The sequence below is a fragment of the Urocitellus parryii genome, chromosome 1 (genome assembly GCF_045843805.1).
Source record: "Urocitellus parryii isolate mUroPar1 chromosome 1, mUroPar1.hap1, whole genome shotgun sequence".
In the NCBI taxonomy this organism is placed as follows: Eukaryota; Metazoa; Chordata; class Mammalia; order Rodentia; family Sciuridae; genus Urocitellus; species Urocitellus parryii.
The window spans coordinates 55,152,387-55,171,174 of record NC_135531.1 but is presented as its reverse complement, the minus strand read 5'-3'; the positions used below and the strand labels follow the sequence as shown (position 1 = coordinate 55,171,174).

The following is an 18,788-nucleotide window of genomic DNA, read 5'->3' as shown; positions in this document are numbered from 1 at the left end:
ACACAACATCTTTGTTGGTATGTGGTGCTGAGGATCAAACCCAGGCCGCACGCATGCCAGGCGAGCACGCTACCGCTTGAGCCACATCCCCAGCCCCATGATGTCTTTATTTTTACATGGGGGCAGAGGATCGAACCCAGGGCCTCACGTGTGTGAAGCAAGCGCTCTACTATTGAGCTACAACCCCAGCCCAGAAGGAGTCAAGTCTTAAAAAAAAAAAAAAAAATCCTACTACAAATAATCACAACTGTTAACACTTATACTTTTTTTCTACTATTTTGTTTGATAAACAAATGCATATGACTTGGGGTTGTGGCTCAGAGGTAGAATACTTGCTGGGCCTGTGTGAGACCTCGGGTTCCATCCTTAGCACTGTAACAAAACCAAAAACTACATGTATAAATGAACCTAAGTATTTCAAATAAGAAGTGGGACTATCAAGAATGTTGAAAATATCCACATTAAACAGAAGTTGGACCAAATGTCTTCTCTCCCAAAGCAAAGATTTTTGGACACCTTTAAAATATGTCTGTCACAGGCTGGGGTTGTGGCTCAGAGGTAGAGTGCTCGCCTACCATGCATGAGGCACTGGGTTTGATCCTCAGCATCACATAAAAATAAAATCAAGATATTGTTATAACTAAAAATAAATATTTAAAAAAAAAAGAATATGTCTGTCACTTTAATAATCACATATAAAACAGATTCCATAATATAGGGTTAATTCAAGCTAAAAAAATTGCAGCATTAGAATGGTTTCAAAAACACTGAAATATATTTCACTTGAAATTTGCCAAACAGATTTTTAATTACATCATGGTGAGATTCTTCTCAAGTTGTAGAACAGTTTCCTTGAGGGCAGAATCCTCTGCCCAGTTAGCTTTACTTCCTAAAATGAGGTTCTATAATAAGAAAAAAAAATTTTTTTAAGTTATAGGTACTTTTAAAAATTTAATAAAATTAAAAATATCCTTTCACTATCTTATCTATTGAACATTATTTGGTATGTAGCTCTGTGATCATGAGGAAAAATGGTAGTACATTCTTGTGTCTTTATTCCTATTTTCAGTAGGGCTGCCTTGATTCCTATAATGCTAGACAAAAATTACAATGCATAAGCTTTTACTTGTTAAGGATACTTGTAATGCTATCCTAGACTGGAGGAAAAAAGACTATGGATGTGGTTCAGAGTTCACTTTGTACTAGTATGATGAAAGGCAATAACTTACCCATAAGTAATAAGCCTTATTTTCAAAAGAGATAAAAGACCTAGTGCTCAGCCCTTGAAATGTTTCAAGACTCTCTAAAAAGTTGACAATATTTTTGTGGTAGATAAGAGGCATAATTAGGGTCATATTCAATAAAAATTCTGGTTGTTTTTCTTTGAAAAACTATGGCTCAATGATCCAGAGTTATTGACCATCCTCAGCACTAGTACTGAATTATTTACTAGGATCAAAAACTAAATAAGTCAATACTATAAAAATATTATTTACACCTTCTCTCCTAATTTATATAAATGTTACCTGGAACACATGTTGAATAACTGTAGTAATTTGTATTTCTTTCTGTAGGTTTTTTTGCATGGCCTTTATCTTGTCTGAATTTTCCACATTGTCCAGATCTTCTTTCTGCTTGTTCTTTTCTGTCTGTATTTCTAAAAGCTTCCTTTCTGAAGCTTGTTTTAATTCTATTAGGTAAAAATAAAACAACATACTATATATGACAATTCTATAAACAAAGGGCTCAGAAATTATGAAGTAGAATATTTATTTGTTATTCTACACAAAAGAAAAATTTTAATAAACAGCATTTTAGGCTACAGTTCTATTTTGATCTGAAAATGACTTTACTGGTACAAAATAACAGTATTTTAAATTAGTTTTTTTTTGGCGGTACTGGGAATTGAGCTCAGGTCCTCTTGCATGCTAGGAAAGTAATCTCTACAACTGAGCTACGTCCACTATCCCCTACCCTTTTTTGGGTGGGGGATTGAGCCCAGGGTGCTTAACTACTAAGTCACATTCTCAGCTCTTTTTATTTTAAGACAGGGTCTTGCTAAATTGCTGAGGCTGGCCTTGAACTTGTGATCCTCCTGCCTCACCCTCCCAAATTACAAGGATTATAGGTGTGTGTCACCATGTCTGGTACCTGTACATTTTTAACTTTTATTTTGAGACAGGGATTCAATAAATTACCCAGGGCTACCTGGAATTTGTGATCCTCCTGCTTCAGCCTCAAGAGTAGTTGGGATTACTGGCCTCTAGAGTAGTTGGATTACTATCATCCCCAGCAATATTTTAATTTTGTTGAACAATGTCCTCAGTGAAATGTTCAAAATATTTATGTACAACAATAACAGCTGTCATTTGAAGTGGCATGATGTAAAAGAGAACTTACTCTAGGTTGTCAACATAGGCAGGCGATACCTATAAATAAAAGCAAATACTTTTCCCCCTTTAATTACATAAATGACACATATGCTAAATTTTAAATAAAAAATAAGATCCCCTTCTCTAGGGACAAATATCATGAACAATTTTTTTGTATATCCCCCAAAAGTTCTGAGAATTAAACTACCAATTTGAAAGTATAAATGGGTATATCTCAAAGGGTTTAATCTTTGACATTGATGCCAATTAAAAAAAAAATATATGCATTGGGGCCAGGGTTGTGGCTCAGTGGTAGAGCACTTACCTAGCATGTGTGAGACACTGGGTTCAATCCCCAGAACCACATAAAAATAAACAAATAAAATAAAGGTATTTTTTCCATCTGTAACTAAAAAAAATATTTCAAAAAAGAAATATGCATTAAAGATTTTTTTTTTTGAGAGAGAGAGAGAAAGAGAGTTTTTAACATTTATTTTTCAATTTTCGGGGGACACAACATTTTTGTTTGTATGTGGTGCTGAGTATTGAACCTGGGCTGCACGCATGCCAGGCAAATGCGCTACCAGTTGAGCCACATCCCCAGCCTGAATTAAAGATTATCTCTTGATGATTGAAGAAAAAAAATTAACCTTTTCTATATATATTCACCTTTTTCTAAATTTTCTATAGAGAATGTATATTACTTTTGAAATAAACATTTTAATAGTTTCAATGCAAAAAGCTACCTCATGTCATCATAAATTAAGTGAAAGGCTATAGAACCATATGTATCAACTGTTTATTTAGAAATTATCTATATTTTGGGGGCTGGGGTTATGGCTCAACAGTAGAGCATTTGCCTTGCATGTGTTAGGTACTGGGTTCAATTCTCAGCACCACATATAAATAAATGAATAAAATAAAGGTCCATCAACAACTAAAAAAAATAATAATAATTATATATATATATATATATATATATATATATATATATATATATATATATATATATCTCCATCCCCCAGTACTGGGGATTGAATCTGGGGTACTCTACCACTGAGCTATATTCCCCTATCCCTAACCCTTTTTATTTATTTTTTCTTTTGAGACAGAGTCTCAATAAAGTTGCCCAGGCTGGCCTTGAACTTGTGATCCTCCTGCCATAGCCTCCTGAGTAGCTGGGATTATAGGCAAATTCCACTGGGCTTAGCATATATAACTATTTTCTTTGGGCCTGAAGGAAGATCTCTAATGACATGTATCAGACTGAGATCACATGGGAAGGAAGCATGACTTTTGCATTATAATTTTCTGTATCATTCGATTTCCCCCCACTAAGAATGTATTAATTTTTATGATTTAAAGTTCTAAACCACAAGAATAAATACGCAAATATATTTCATATGTTTAAAATTTCCACATTCAAAATTTTAAAAATTAAAAAATTTCTTATGGGCTGGGGATGTGGCTCAAGCGGTAGCGCGCTCGCCTGGCATGCGTGCGGCCCGGGTTCGATCCTCCAGCACCACATACCAACAAAAAATTTCTCAGTAGCTGAGAGATCTGGCCTTATCAATTTCCAAAGTAGGTAAAAATGTGTTTTATCAAAACAACAAAAAGTATTCTACATACGTAATCTCTTCTTTCTAACATCAAGCAGTTTTTCCTCTAATTCCCAAGATTCCTGTTATTAAAATAAAAAGATTAAAGCATATTATTTAAGAATAAATCTAAAATACTTAAATTACTGAATTTCATCTATCCATGTTTTCTAAAGTTTCCATTTTCAATTCTTCTACTTCATACAACAAAAGGGAGAAGATAGTAGTTTAAATTATATGTTGATCATTTGTATCATTTGTTGGCAATAAGAGTTATGAAAAAGGGGCTGGGGTTGTGGCTCAGCAATAGAGCACTTGCCTAGCATGTGCAAGGCCCTAGGTTTGATCCTCAGCACCACATAAAAATAAATAAAGTGTCTAACTACAACTAAAAAAAAAAATATTTAAAAAAAAGAGTTTTTAAAAAACTAATTAAACCCAATGGTGCTTAACCACTGAGCCACATCCCCAGCCCTTTTTTATATTTTATTTAGAGACACGGTCTTGCTAAGTTGTTTAGGGCCCTGCTAAGTTGCTGAGGATGGCTTTGAACTTGTGATTCTCCTGCTTCAGCCTCCTGAGCCACTGGGATTACAGTGTGCACCAACAAGCCCAGCTTTCTTTGGGCAATCTTTTTTTATTATTATTATTTTTATTTTTTAGTTGTAGATGAACATAATATCTTTATTTTATTTATTTTTATGCGGTGCCAAGGATCAAACCCAGTGCCTCACACATGTGAGGCAAGCGCTCTACCACTGAGCTACAACCCAGCCTTCTTTGGGCAATCCTTTTTTTTTTTTTTTTTAATATTTATTTTTTAGGTGTAGATGGACACAACACAATGTCTTTATTTTTTTATGGGTGCTGAGGATCGAACCTGGGTCCCACCCATGCTAGGCAAGCACTCTCCTGCTGAGCCACAATCCCAGCCCCCAATCTTTTTTAAACATATGATACAGTTATCAACAAAAAGTTGTCTCTGAAAACATGAGAATGCATAGTAGCCCAATGTGCAAGTTTACCTGCTGTGATTTCATTATTAACTTATTCAGCTTTAATATGTGTTTCATGTTATCCATGAGCACACTGCAAAGGAATAAAAAATATGATTATATTTAACTAAAAATAATAAATATATCTCATTAATGTAGGCATCAATTAGTGTATGTTTACTTTTATTGAACCCCCTACTCCTTAGTAGAAAGCTGTTACTTACAAAACAAATCTGGAAAAGTTTGATGTAAACTAAATTTCTTAAAATTATGGATGCGTTCCCTAGAAAAAATTGTGGTCCCAGATAAGAATATTGAATTAAAGAATGAATATTTCTAAATATTCCATATTTAGGAAGAAAAAGACTTATACTTTGTATACTCTGTCCCCACACAAACTCAGCCTCCCCACCACCAGGTGGTGCATTTGTCACAGTTAATAAAACTGCACTGATACCTCATCTTTAACTAAAGTCCATAGTTGACGTGAAAGTTCATTTGGTCTTTTAAATGTGTTTTGACAAATGTGTGATGATATGTATTCACCATTAAAGTATAATGTAGAATACTGCTACAGTTTTTTGGTTTGTTGTTTTTTGTGGTACTGGTATTGAACAAGGTTCAATGGTTCCAAGGTTCCAGCATGCTTGGCAAATGCTCTACAACTGAACTACATCTCCAGCTCTTAGGACCATAGTTTCAGTGTAATTTATAAAGGTTCACTGTTTAGAAACTTTTTTTTTTTTTTTTTTGGTACTAGGGATTCAACCCAAAGGCACTTAACCACTGACCCACATCCCCAGCCCTTTTTCTTATTTTTTATTTTAAGAGGGGTCTCACTAAATTGCTTAGGGCTTTGCTAAATTGCTGACTTTGAACTTGTGATCCCCCTGCCTCAGAGTCTCTGGACTACAGGCATAAGCCACCTCACCCAGAGCCTATTAGAAACTTAATAACAGTGTTTAGACATTGGGGCCTTTGGGAAGTAACTGGAATTATTTTTATCTTATTTTTTTGGAGTACTAGGGGTTGAACTCAGGGGCACTTGACCACTGAGCCACATCCCTAGCTCGATATTGATTTTTATTCAGAGACAGGGTCTCACTGAGTTGCTCAGCGCCTCGCTGTTTTTGAGTCTGGCTTTGAACGCTTGATCCTCCTGTCTCAGCCTCCGGAGCCACAGGATTACAGGCGTGCACCACAGTGCCTGGCAATGAGTTACTTTCAATTCTTGTTTCTTCAAAAAATGTTTCTGAGTGCTTACTACTTGGGAAGAACTATGCCATACACCAGGATGTAAAATAAAACAAAACACAGTATATATTTTCAAAGAGGAAAGAACCCAGTGGGGGAGAAACATAAATCTACAACCATAGTATATAGCAGTAGTAAATATGAACCAGAGTTATGCAAATGACAAAGAAGGGAAATCCTTGAATCTTAAAAAATGTGCAGTAATTACCTAGATCAGGTAGTTTGGTATGGCTGGAATAAAAAGTGTGGAATAAGACTGGATAAAGCAGTGGTTCTCATGCTTCAAAATGCCATAGTCACTTGGGAGGCTTGTTAAATATGGACTCCTCAACTCCCACTTTCAAAGACTGTGACAGTAGGATTGGGCTATGACTAGCAATGTGATTACTGTGACAATTCCAATTATTCTGATAGTCAGACAGGTGGGTAAAACACTAAGAAACTTAGAGAGCTCAAAAAGGAGAACCTTCGCATGACCTGGGAAAGGTGAACTCATTTTTACATTAGTTACAACAAGTGGAGGAAATGTCAGTGTTCACCAAAGCAAGTCAAAGAAAATACATTTGGTTGGTCAAAGTCAAAAGTCTCTAGTTATAGGCTGGGATTGTGGGCTCGGTGGTAGAACACTTGCCTAGCATGTATGAGGCACTGGGTTCGATTCTCAGCACCACATATATATATATATATATATATAAATAAAAAAATAAAGGTCCATTGACAACTAAAAAAAAAAAAGTCTTTAGTTAAAGGTTAATTAGTGGTTTCTGAGAGAGTAAGTATTTTCTTTCACTGTTTACATTGGGCTTTTGTTTGCTTACATAAAAAAAACCCAAGGCACTAGAGCCCTAGGTGCTAGAGATGTTCAAACTAATGGTGTTCCAGTTAATGAGTTTTTGTACTGGGAACTAAACTCAGGGGTACTTGATCATTGAACCACATCCCCAGCCCTTTTAATTTTTTATTTTGAGACTAAGTTCTCAGGACCTCATTAAATTGCTGAGGCTGGTCTCAAACGTGTGATTTTTCTGCCGTAAGCCTTCTAAGTCACTAGGATTAAAGGTGTGCATCACCACACCCAGCTCCAGTTAATTTTTTGAAATAGTTATAAATTTTAAAACATGTTAAAGGCACTGTCTTGGCCTGTTTGACCTTTCTGTGGTCTTTGAGTATCATATGATGAATCTGTTCTGTACCCCAACCAACTATCTTGAGAATGTTTTAAGCTCTCTTTTATGGAAGAACAATAGTCCAGAAAACCTAAATTCAGATTTTAGGATTTTTAAATCTGAGAGTTATCTAGAATATTGGAGGAATGCAAATTAGTCTAAACTAAGACACTCAGTAAAATGTTCAGATCCATCTTGGAACTTCTTCAGTGCTAATGGAAGGTGTATTTTATCTTAAGATATTTATAGATTTGAGGGGTAAGATCACAGGTAAGGTCTGGAGCCAAATTCTTGGGAACAGGTTATAGAAGACTTTCACAGCCAGAGTGTTTATTTTAACTTCCTTGGCAAACTCTTTAATCTGAATAAGCTCACTTCTACCAATGAAAAATGAGAAATATATTTCTTATCTCACTGAGTTGTTGTTAGATTAAGTAAGATAGTATTGTTCCTGGATAATAGTTAACACTAAATAAATGTTAACTGTCAAAACCTTCAAATTTTTCAGGTCTTCTGTATGCAACTTGCTTCTTACAGCCATAATCCATTTGGAAAAATATGTCAACAGGACTATAAAATTTGTAATCCCAGGGAGAGCCTATAAAAATTCCATCTTTTAATCTTTTTTAAATTTCCTAGTTAAAAGTGGCTAACATTGACAGTCAATTTTTTCAAAATTCACAAAACTAAAAGCAATATGTAAAACTACCTAATTATTCCCTTCCTTTCCAAACCCATAGTCAGGGGAAGAAAATCATACCTATTCATGGTGTCATTTTTTTCCAGGTTTTTTTTAAGTGCAGTTGACAGTTGCATCCTGAGAAGGAAAAAGCCTGTATTATCAAACATGGATAACATTTATGATACATTAAAAACACACATTAAAGATGGATTTTTAACACAAGTTAAAGATGGATTTTTCTTAAGATATATGTAAAATGTAAGTAGATTTTTAAACAGCATTCCAAAAGAAATACTTTGAGGAGTAAAATAGAAACATGAAATAATGCCAAGATGAACAGGGCTGTAGCACATAGTTGTGCATTGTGAGGCTGAGGCCAAGTGAGTCTGAATCCATCTTGAGCTGGATGAATTTTCTACACCATCCACTTTGGTGGGATCAGCGTGGTTCTGAAATGGGGACGCTTATAAAAATACAAAACCATGTTTGACCATAAACTTTAAAACATGCTGCTGTAAATTACTTTTAAACTCAAGTAGCTAATAATAAAAAGGCAATCAACTCAGCAATAGTAGTTATCTCTTTCCTTTTGACACACTAAGTAATTAAAGCATCGTTAAAAAAAATCTATGTAATCCTTTCAAATACCAAATGAGATTAAATCTCATATTTCCATTTTCTTAAATGAAGTTTCCTCATTAACTGTATCCTACATAACTTCTTCAAAGGAAGATATTAAGGAAAAATGTAACTTTTCTCTCAGGATTCAAAATTTGTAATAATCATCATTTAACTAATGATTGGACTAATTCATTTAATCTTGTTTAAAAATTCTTTCCACCTTGAACCCATAACCATTTTTTATTCAGTTCATAATGCCTACATTAAAAATGTAATAATTAGAGGGACTGGGCAGGATGAAAAGTTAAGCTAGGCAGACAGGAGTGGGAGAGGCCAAGCGGCATGGAGCTGGGGTAGCTCCATGAGCCCTTCGCACATTGTAGATTAGTGCTTCAAATGAACTGGTGCTTCACACCATCCCCTACCATTTGTAGAAGGCTGGCCACGTGAAGATCCAGCTGTATATGGACAGCCAAGAACTTTAGGCAGTTCTGCACTAGAGAACAGAAAACATGAGGTGCCAAAAGGATACAAAGGGAGCACCTTCCACAGGGTTATAAAAGACTTCGTGATTCAGGGTAGAGATTTTGTTAATGAAGATGGTACTGGAATTGCCAGTATTTATCTGGGGCCATTTGCAGCTGAAAATTTAAAGGTAGGCACTCAGCTCCAGGCCTTTCCATTGCAAACAGTAGCCCCAGTATAAATGGTTGTCAGTTCTTTATCACCTGCTTTAAGTGTGATTGGATGGATGGGAAGCATGTAGTGTTTAGAAAAATCATTGATGGACCTCTTATGATGAGAAAGATTGAGAATGTTTCCACAGGCCCCAACAGTAAGTCCAAGCTGCCTGTGGCAATCTCATAGTGTGGGGGGATGTAGACCAGACTGACTGAATCAGTGTTAAGAATCAAAACCCAGGATTTGCTCATGCTAGGTAAGCGTTCTGCTACAGAGTTATATCCCCAGCTCCGAAGGTGCTATTTGAATGACTGAGGTATAGAAGACACTATCCCCCATTCTGGAATTACCTGGAGACATACCTTCCTGTAGTGAAAGATTATGCAAGATGTGTTGGTACCAGTTAAGCTTGAATTCCATTCATTTCATAAGGAACTAAAGGTCGGACTGATGTCAAAGAGCTGGACTGGTTTTATCCTCATTCTGGAGAAGTGTAGAGGAGAGCTGGAAGCATTATTTATCATGGAATGTTGCCTTTCTGTTCCCTTGGGCTGCTTATCTCCCCATTCTCAGCTGACCTCGAGTTTTCTGCCATTTCAGATTGTCCCTTGCTCTGAGTAAGATTCTTGAGTCAGAGAAGCTAGACTGGCCTTTGTGTTTGCTCTCCTGCCTGATGTGATGTGACCCCATTTGATCCAGAGACCCTGGAAGTTTCAGATTCAGAATCACGATTGTCTGTGTTTAAAATTTCAACTGTAAATAAAGGTTTTTGTGTGGGGGGTTAAAAAAAAAAAAAGACACAATTACCTGGCTAACGCAAGATTTTTCATTTCAAGGGCAATTTTTACCTCTTCAATTTCATTTTCTAGGTCTTCAACTTTACTATTAAAGGAACACGAACAAAATTATTTCAGCAACATCAGAAAAAGTCAATTGAAATAAGTATGTAAATTAAGACTTTGAGAAAAGCAAAGCACCTCTATTGGAATAGAAATATTCTTCAAGCTCAACTTATCTATACATATTAACAGATTTGGTAAACTGATACTTTCTGAGCTACTTGCATAGTATCTTATAAGAGGGAATGCCAGTGAACACTCATCTACATTTAAGTTTTCATTCCACATTAACAATTTCCTGATAAATGCATGACATGTTATTTGGAAAAAATAAATAAAAGAAAAAAGAAAGACAATTCTATAACATGGATAACATGATTAATTCTTAGTAAAAACCACAAATAAAATTTTAAAATATGACATACGCTTCAATTTGGTTTTCTTGAATGATTTGTTCTGGAGTTTTTTCTTCATCTACAAATAAATAATTTTTTGAAGTCAGTAATAGTTTAGAACAGTGCTGTTCAAAAGGAATGTAATATAAACTATGACTGCAAAAGGGTAATTTTATTTTATTTTTTTGGTCTTGGGGATCAAATGTTAAGCACATGTTCAACCACTGAACTATACTCCCACTCCCAAAAGAAGTAATTTTAAAAATCAGCTACCATTCAGCAACTTAGTGAAACCTTGTCTCAAAACAAACAAACAAAAAAAGGTCTAAGGATGTAGCTTAGTGGTAAAATGTTCTGGGTTCAATTCCCAGTAATCCTCTACTCTCACCCCCCACCCCCTGCCAAAAAAAATCAACTTTCATATTACAAAAATAATGAGAAACAAGTGATATTATATTCCCCCCCTTTTTCTTGGAACTGGGGATTGAACTCAGGGCACTTAACCACTGAGCCACATTCCCAAGTGATAATTTTTCTTTTTTAAAGAGAGAGCGAGAGAGTGAGAGCGACAGAATTTTTTAAAAATATTTATTTTATTTCTTAGTTTTAGGTGGACACAATATCTTTATTTTACATTTATGTGGTTCTGAGGATTGAACCCAGTGCCTCATGCATGCTAGGCAAGCACTCCACCACTGAGCCACAACCCCAGCCCTGAGAGAATTTTTTTAATATTTATTTTTTAGTTATCAGCAGACACAACATCTTTGTTTGTACATGGTGCTGAGGATTGAACCTGGGCCGCACACATGCCAGGTGAGCGCGCTACCGCTTGAGCCACATCCCCAGCCCCCCAAGTGATAATTTTAATGTATTTATTTAGCTTGATAAAACCAAAATTTTATTTTAGCATGCAATTACTTTAAAATTACTAATGAAACATTTGACATTCTTTTTTACATTTATAGCCCATTTCAATGAGGACTAGCCACATTTCAAGAGCTGCACAGAGTTAGTGGTTAACATATTGGACAGACCAGTTTTAGAATGATAAAAATAAAAAGGAATAAAAAATGAATAAGGTATTTAATGTAAAAAAATCAAGTGTGGGAGACTGGGGGTATAGCTTAAAGGTGGAATGCTCAGCTAGCATATGCAAAGCCCTGAGTTTGATCCCCAGCACTGGAAAAAAAATCAAATGTAGGTCTACATATTAGCAACAACTAGATTTTCAAATTAAAAATTATCATGAACAATGGCATTCAACACCATGAAACATAAGGATAAGTTTACAAAACTATGACCTCTGCACTAAACACTACTAACTACCCAAATGTATAGACACACAATGTTTATGCATTAAGAGAATCCATAGTGCTAATATAACAGTTTTTCTCACACTGATGTTTAGATCCCATTCAAATGCTATTCAAAATTCTTTTTTGGGGGTAGAAATTAATAAACTAATATTAAAATGTATGTAGAAAACCAAAGGATTTAGAATAGCAAAACAATTTTGAAAAAGGACCACCAAGTTGGAGGACATATTGTAACTGATATCAAGACTTACTATGAAGCTACATCAATCAAGACAGTGTGGTACTTGTATAAGGACAGACAAATACCTTAATGGAACAGAAAAACAAGAGTTAAGGACTTTCCATGATGATGGAAAAGTTTTATGTCTATGATGTCCAACAGAGTAGCCACTAGCCCCATGTGGCTATTGAGCATTTGATATGTGACTAGTACAACTAAAGAATTTACTTGTAAATTTAAATTTTAATTAACTTAAAAACCCACATGTGCACTGACAGGAGGACTGCTAGTTCAAAGCCAGCTTCAGTGATTTAGTGAGGCCCTAAGCAACTTTGTGAGACCCTGTCTCTTGTGACTACTCTGCTGGACAACACAAATTCTAGAAGACAAATCAAACTGATCATTACTGGGGTTTAGAGGGGGGACTGACCATGAAGTGGCACAGAGAATCTTTTGGTACAAGAGAAATGTTTTATATCGCAACTGTAGCAGTTACACAGATGCATATGTTTGTCAAAACCCATCAACTTATACTCTTAAAATAAATGCCTTTATTGTAAAAATAAAAATAAATCCTTTAATCAATTAAGTCAGTAATATTTTTTACTTTTGATTTTTAATTTTGTGTGTGTGCTGGGGATCAGTATTATGGTCTTGAGCATGGTAAGCATGTGCTCTGTCAATAATATACTTCCGATGTAGCATCTTTTTAAAAAATGATAAAAGAATCATTTCATATAAATATCTTTGTTTTTCTTTTTGATACTGGGTGTTGCTATGTTGCTCAGGCTGGGCTCAATTTGCAATCCTCCAACCTTACCCTCCCAAATAGCTAGGATTAAATATCTTCTTTCTCTCTTTTTTTCCAACTTTTTTCCTCTCATTTATTTATTTAAAAATATTTTTTAGTTGTTAATGGACCTTTATTTTATTTATTTTTATGTGGTGCTGAGAATCGAACCCAGTGCCTCACACAGGCTAGGTAAGCACTCTTCCACTGAGCTATAACCCCAGCCCCTATTTATTTTTTTTAAGATTTTTTTTTTTGTAGTTGTATATGGACACAATACCTTTATTTAATTTATTTATCTTTATGTGGTGCTGAGGATTTAACCCAGGGCCTCATATGTGCTAGGCAAGTGCTCTGTCACTGAGCTACAGCCCCAGCACCTTTCCCATTTATTTTTACTAATTCATCATAATTACTATAATGGTGGGACTCATTATATATTTGTACATGCATACAATATAACAATATGATTTGGCTAATATCATTCTCCAGTACTTCCCCTTTCCCTTCTCTCCTCCCTTCCCTTGGTCTCTTTCCTTTACTATACTGATCTCCCTTGATTTTCATGAGATCTCCACCCCCCCACCCATTTTTTCCTCCCCAGCTTCCACATATGAGAGAAAATATATGAGTTTGGCTTTAAGTATCCACTTTCAAAGATTACAATGAAACATCCTGTATGGCCTGCTTTAAATCTGTCCTCTCCTTTAATTGTAGTAATTTTTTACTATGGACTATTAAACCACCCAAATTTTCAGATGTTTTAATGAAATTATCTCACAGGGAAAACAAGGACTATAAGAAAAGGGGATTCATCATTTGGACTACCTCTAAAACCATCTTCTCAGAGAAGACATACCTAGCACCCTGTCTAATATAATCTCTCTCTCTCTTATTCCATTATTCCTTCCTTACAAGTACCATACTTTACCTTGCATGTCTCTTTGTTTACTTGTTTTGCTACACTAGAATATACATAAATAAATTTTTATAAAGTTGATTTTCTTTTCCCTAGAGTAATATTCATCATCAAACTCCCAAAACTTTATTTGAAAATGAAATTACTCACATGCATCAACCATTGACTTATATTCTAAGAGTTGTTGTTTTGTCTGTGCTCTCAGCCTGAAAATAAAGAAAACAGAAAGTCATCTATTATGGATTGAGGTTTTACTCATGGTCATACAATAAACAAATTTATCTTCACTAAAAGCTGATATAACAAAATGAGCATAAATAAAGAAACTCAGCATTAAAGTCTTTCAGTTTGTCCTCATATTATTTAAAATAGGCACAAGGAACTTTAAGGACTCAGAGTAAGACACAAAATTAAATACAGTGGGAAAACAGCATCTGTGAGAAAAAGTTTAAAATTTACTTTTAAAATTTATTCTTAATAAGCTAGATAGAAATGGGGCTTAATGAAAACTGCTGCATACACACACACACACACACACACACACACACGCATGCACACAAATGTAGACCATAGCGATGAAACCTAAGAACACTGTAATCAGTTTACACATAAACATTATAACATTCTCAAAAAATAGAGAAAAACACAAAAATACTATTCCATGAACAATTAAATAATTCATAGAGAAAAGTTTCTTAGTTCTATTATTTTCCTTAATCCAAAAATCAAACATAAAATAAATAGAAAAGCTATGGGCAAAATGATAGTTATTAAGTTGTATTTACAAAACACATTTGCATGATAGTTGCATAATTCTGAAACTGTATTGAGACTTTGGAGAGCTATTTAATTAGCTAAGAGACATTTGACAAATTCCTAAAACTCTATGGCAAATTACTAATGTTTCAAAATTCCAAATAAAAAGAGCAATTTCTTAAAGGTAAGTAGACTAGCATTCTATAAGATACAATGGAAGAATAATTCCTTTCTTAGCTGAAATGAAAAAAAAATCTTACATTTTTAATATAATTATTTTAATTGTGGGCAGGAGAAAATTTTTACAGTACTGGAGATTGAACCTAAGAGCACTATGCCAATGAATTACATTCCCAATCCTCAACAAAATACAGCATCTCCCTAAATTGCCTCAAATTTGCAATCCTCTTGCCTCAGTCTCCCTCCAGAGTAGATGGGATTATAAGGATGTTCCACTAAGTCAGGATGTGGCTCAGTGGTAGAGTGCTTGACTGGCATGCAGGAGGCCCTGGATTCTATTCCCAGCACAGTTTAAAAATAAAAGAAAAACAATAATAACAAACAAAATCAAGGGTGCTCCACTATACCCAGTTTTGGAGGGAATGCTAAAAAGGAGGGTGTAAAATTTATTGAGTAGTCAAGACCTTTTGAAGCAATGTAATGCTAAAATATAACAACAATTCTTAAGGCAAAATATCCTTGTTATGATTTAGAATAAAGGTCTACAGGGCTGGGAATATAGCTCCAGTGGTAGAGCACTGGCTTGGCACATGTGCAAGGCCTTAGGTTCAATCCCCAGCACTACCAGGAGAGAGAAAAAAAAAAAAGGACCACTCAGCAAATAGTTTAAACTTTGGGAGTCCTATGGTCTGTCTTAAGGACTCAGCTTCACCCTTGTAATGGGAAAGTTGTGTTCCAATAATACTTTACTTATGAGTGCTGAAATCTAAATTTCATATAATTTCCATATTATGAAATATTCTTGTGATTTCCTGCCAACCATTTCATATATATATATATACACACACATATATATTTAGTTGTCAATGGACCTTTAATTTTTTATTTATATGCAGTGCTGAGAATTGAACCCAGTGCTAGGCAAGCCCTCTACCACTGAGCCACAACCTCAGGGTGCCCCCCACAACCATTTAAATGGAGAAACATACTATTTTTCTTCTTCTTTTGGTACTAGGGATTGAGACAGGGTCTTGCTAAGTTGTTTAGGGCCTCCCTAAATTGCTGAGGCTGGCCTCAAATTTGCAATCCTTCTGTCACAGCCTTCTGAGTTGCAAGCATACATGACAAAATATTCTTAGTTTCAGAGGACAAACACACACACACACACCACAAAAACAAAAAAACCTGCAGGGTGGATATGGCCTAGGGCCTTAGTCAACCCACTTTTTTTTAGAAGATTGATGTCTCTTGTCATCAAATCTTCCCTACCAACTGCTTAATGGAAAAGCACAAACCAATCCTCTTGGTACACATAACAAATGAAGCTTTAGAACTACAAAGGGTCAAGGCCATAAAAGAAAGGGGTGGGGGAGATCTGAAGCCTTGCACCTGGCTTTTTGGGGGCAACATCGCCTTTAGATGCAGCCTCTTGGCATCCAGAATGCTGGGAGTCTCTCTTGCCCACCACTGGAACTCTCAGAGAGGACACCAGACAGCAGCTGCTACTGGCTCTTCGGTGGGGCCTTAAAGTCCCGGGGAGGTGCCTCTCGATGGCTAGGGCACCTCAGGTTTCAGTGACATCTGGAAGATCCAGGACAAGGCCTGGGCCCACATTCCCAGATGCCAAAAAAAAGCAGACTGGGAGGGACAATGGAAGGATCCACATGTGCACTAGCAGAACTGGGGGAGACCTCTCCAGACTAGAAGCATCGTGGTCAAAATTTACCATCTATTAGGTACTCCTCTAAAAGAAGTTAAGATGGGGCTGGGGCTGTAGCTCAGTGGTAGAGTGCTTGCCTAGCTTATGTGAGGCACTGGGTTTGATCCTCACTCAGCACCACATAAAAATAAACAAATAAAATAAAGTGTGCATCTACAACTAAAAATATTTTTAAAAGTTAAGATTTATCAAATTATGTTATATGCATGTATGAATATGTCACAATGAATCCCAGTAGTACGTATAATTATAATGCAGCAACAAAAACAATGTTTTTGAAAAGGGGTGGGACATCTTCTTTCCTGTATTTGGCCTGGGTGTGTCCCTCATCTTTTTTTTTTCTAAGAGAGAGAGAGAGAGGATTTTTAATATTTATTTTTTAGTTTTTCGGTGGACACAAAACCTTTATTTTATTTTTATGTGGTGCTGAGGATCGAACCCAGCGCCCCGCGCAAGCCAGGCGAGCGCGCTACCGCTTGAGCTACATCCCCAGCCCTTGTCCCTCAACTTGCCAGAAAAATTGGGAGCCCCAGGGCGTGAGCTGGGAGAAAGGGTGGGGAAAGTTGCAGCTCCAGAGGAGCTTCCTAAAGACTCTGGGCTGAACACTTCCAGAGGGTCTCAATTAAACACCCTTAGCATCTCTCCCAGGAGGGTGTCAATTTCTCTACTTTTCGCAGAAGAAAGACACTAAAGAGTTTAAGTGAATATTGCAGTGAGTAACGAAGCCATTAAGTGACCGCGTCCTAATTCGAACCCTGGTCTTACAGAGGAGAAAGGAGAGGAGTCCTGAGCCCGGGCGCCCACTCGGCTCCGAGGAGGCGGCGGGAGGGAACTACCTGAGCAGCAGGGTCATTCGGTCGTTGCTGCGTGCCTCCTGGGCGCCGGCGACCTGCGGCAGCCCGCCTGCCCTGCCTGCCCCTCCGGAGTCCGTCGACTCTGCGGCAGTTTGCTCCTGGAGATGCCGCTCCATTGCCAACACGAAGACACCGTTGGAGAAGTAAGGCGGTTCTGAAGGGGCCGCTTTTCCCGCCACGAATTCGATGCCGGGAAGGAGCCGAGAGCCCCGCCTCTTCCGCCCCAGGGCCACACCCCCTCCCGCCCTCCGGTTGCTGAGATTACTGTATACTTAGATTTTGTGCTGGTCCAGTCGGTGGAGCTCGCTATGGACCACGAGCGATAAGTTCAAAGAACTGGGCTGGTGGTGTGACTCAGTGGTAGAGCTTGTCTCTTGTGCGCGAGACCCTGGTTCTATCTCTAGCACCGCAAAAAAAAAAAAAAAAAAAAAAAAAATCTAAGAACTTGAACTTGGCATCAGCAATGTCCTAGAACAGCCGCAGTATGGAAGGGGGAAAAGAATACCCGACCTAAATGGTCAGTCAGCTTTGACTCTGTGACATAGGAATGGGGATAGCTCTTCATTGCTCCACCTCGGCACTGCTAGGCTGTAGAATTGGAAAGCTGGCCAGCGGGTTGGGAAAGATAAACTTTGGAGAGTGCTTTGGATTTTTTTTTTTTTTTTTTTTGTCGTGCTTAGGAATGGAACCTAAGGCCTAGGCCTGTGAGACAGTGCTGCAACCATTGACCCGCATTCCATTCCCCTAGAAGGATTTAAATCTAAGGCCGTGAGGTGCATACCCCTCGTTTAGCAGAGAAATGAGTAGTGCAAGTTTTAAGGTTACCCAAACCCCCCAAGTACAAAGCACTGCAGGCACATAAACCCCAGACTTTCAGTGTGGCCACTTGCACTTTCAATTCCTTACATGGGTACTTCATTCTGCTATCAAGTAGGATTCCCACCACTCCTGAGAATTGGGTGCCCCTAAATGTCTCCTCTGTGACCGGGCCGGTTACAGTTGAGCCATGAAGCTGAAGAAAATGCTGGCCATACATAAATGATTTGTAGTTTTTCACTGTAGACGTATAAGACACATTTGTCCCTGATGCAAAAGCACAAAACCTCTTTGAAAAGGGGGGCCAGATGTGAAAAAAATGTTCAACATCATTAGCAATTGGGAAAAAAAAAAACAAAACTACACTGAGATTTCATCTCTCACCACTCAGAATGACAGGGGGAAGAAGTGCTGAGGAATGGTATTGGTTTATTTATATTGTTATATAAATTGTTTATGTACGAATATGTAACACATTCCATCACTGTGTACAACAATAATGCACCAATAAAATATGTGGAAAGCGAAAAAAGAAAGAGGGTTGAGAATTTTTATAGCTACAGCAGTTCCCAGTTAAACTTGACCACACAGTGCTTTCCCTCCTATAT

At 36.9% G+C, this 18,788-nt stretch overlaps 1 protein-coding gene across 1 annotated transcript; it reads right to left on the bottom strand.

Annotated features, from left to right (window-relative positions):
* Positions 1-809: 809 nt before the first annotated feature.
* On the bottom strand, positions 810-17,480 carry Cenph (centromere protein H). Its single transcript, XM_026390878.2, has 9 exons — positions 17,347-17,480; positions 14,005-14,060; positions 10,637-10,685; positions 10,180-10,254; positions 8,149-8,205; positions 4,999-5,062; positions 4,005-4,056; positions 1,527-1,690; positions 810-902 (listed from the first exon to the last, which is right to left on the bottom strand). Exons 1-9 carry the CDS (start codon positions 17,478-17,480, stop codon positions 810-812), a joined length of 744 nt encoding a protein of 247 aa, XP_026246663.2.
* Positions 17,481-18,788: the final 1,308 nt, after the last annotated feature.

Bases quoted from the DNA above. Each gene is read 5' to 3' on its own strand.
- Cenph (XM_026390878.2), bottom strand. From the start codon at position 17,480: ATGGAGCGGCATCTCCAGGAGCAAACTGCCGCAGAGTCGACGGACTCC. The intron at 14,061-17,346 runs GTAGTTCCCTCC...CTTTATTTTCAG, and splicing joins CGAATGACCCTGCTGCTCAG to GCTGAGAGCACAGACAAAAC. The intron at 10,686-14,004 runs GTGAGTAATTTC...ATTTATTTGTAG, and splicing joins TAAGTCAATGGTTGATGCAT to ATGAAGAAAAAACTCCAGAA.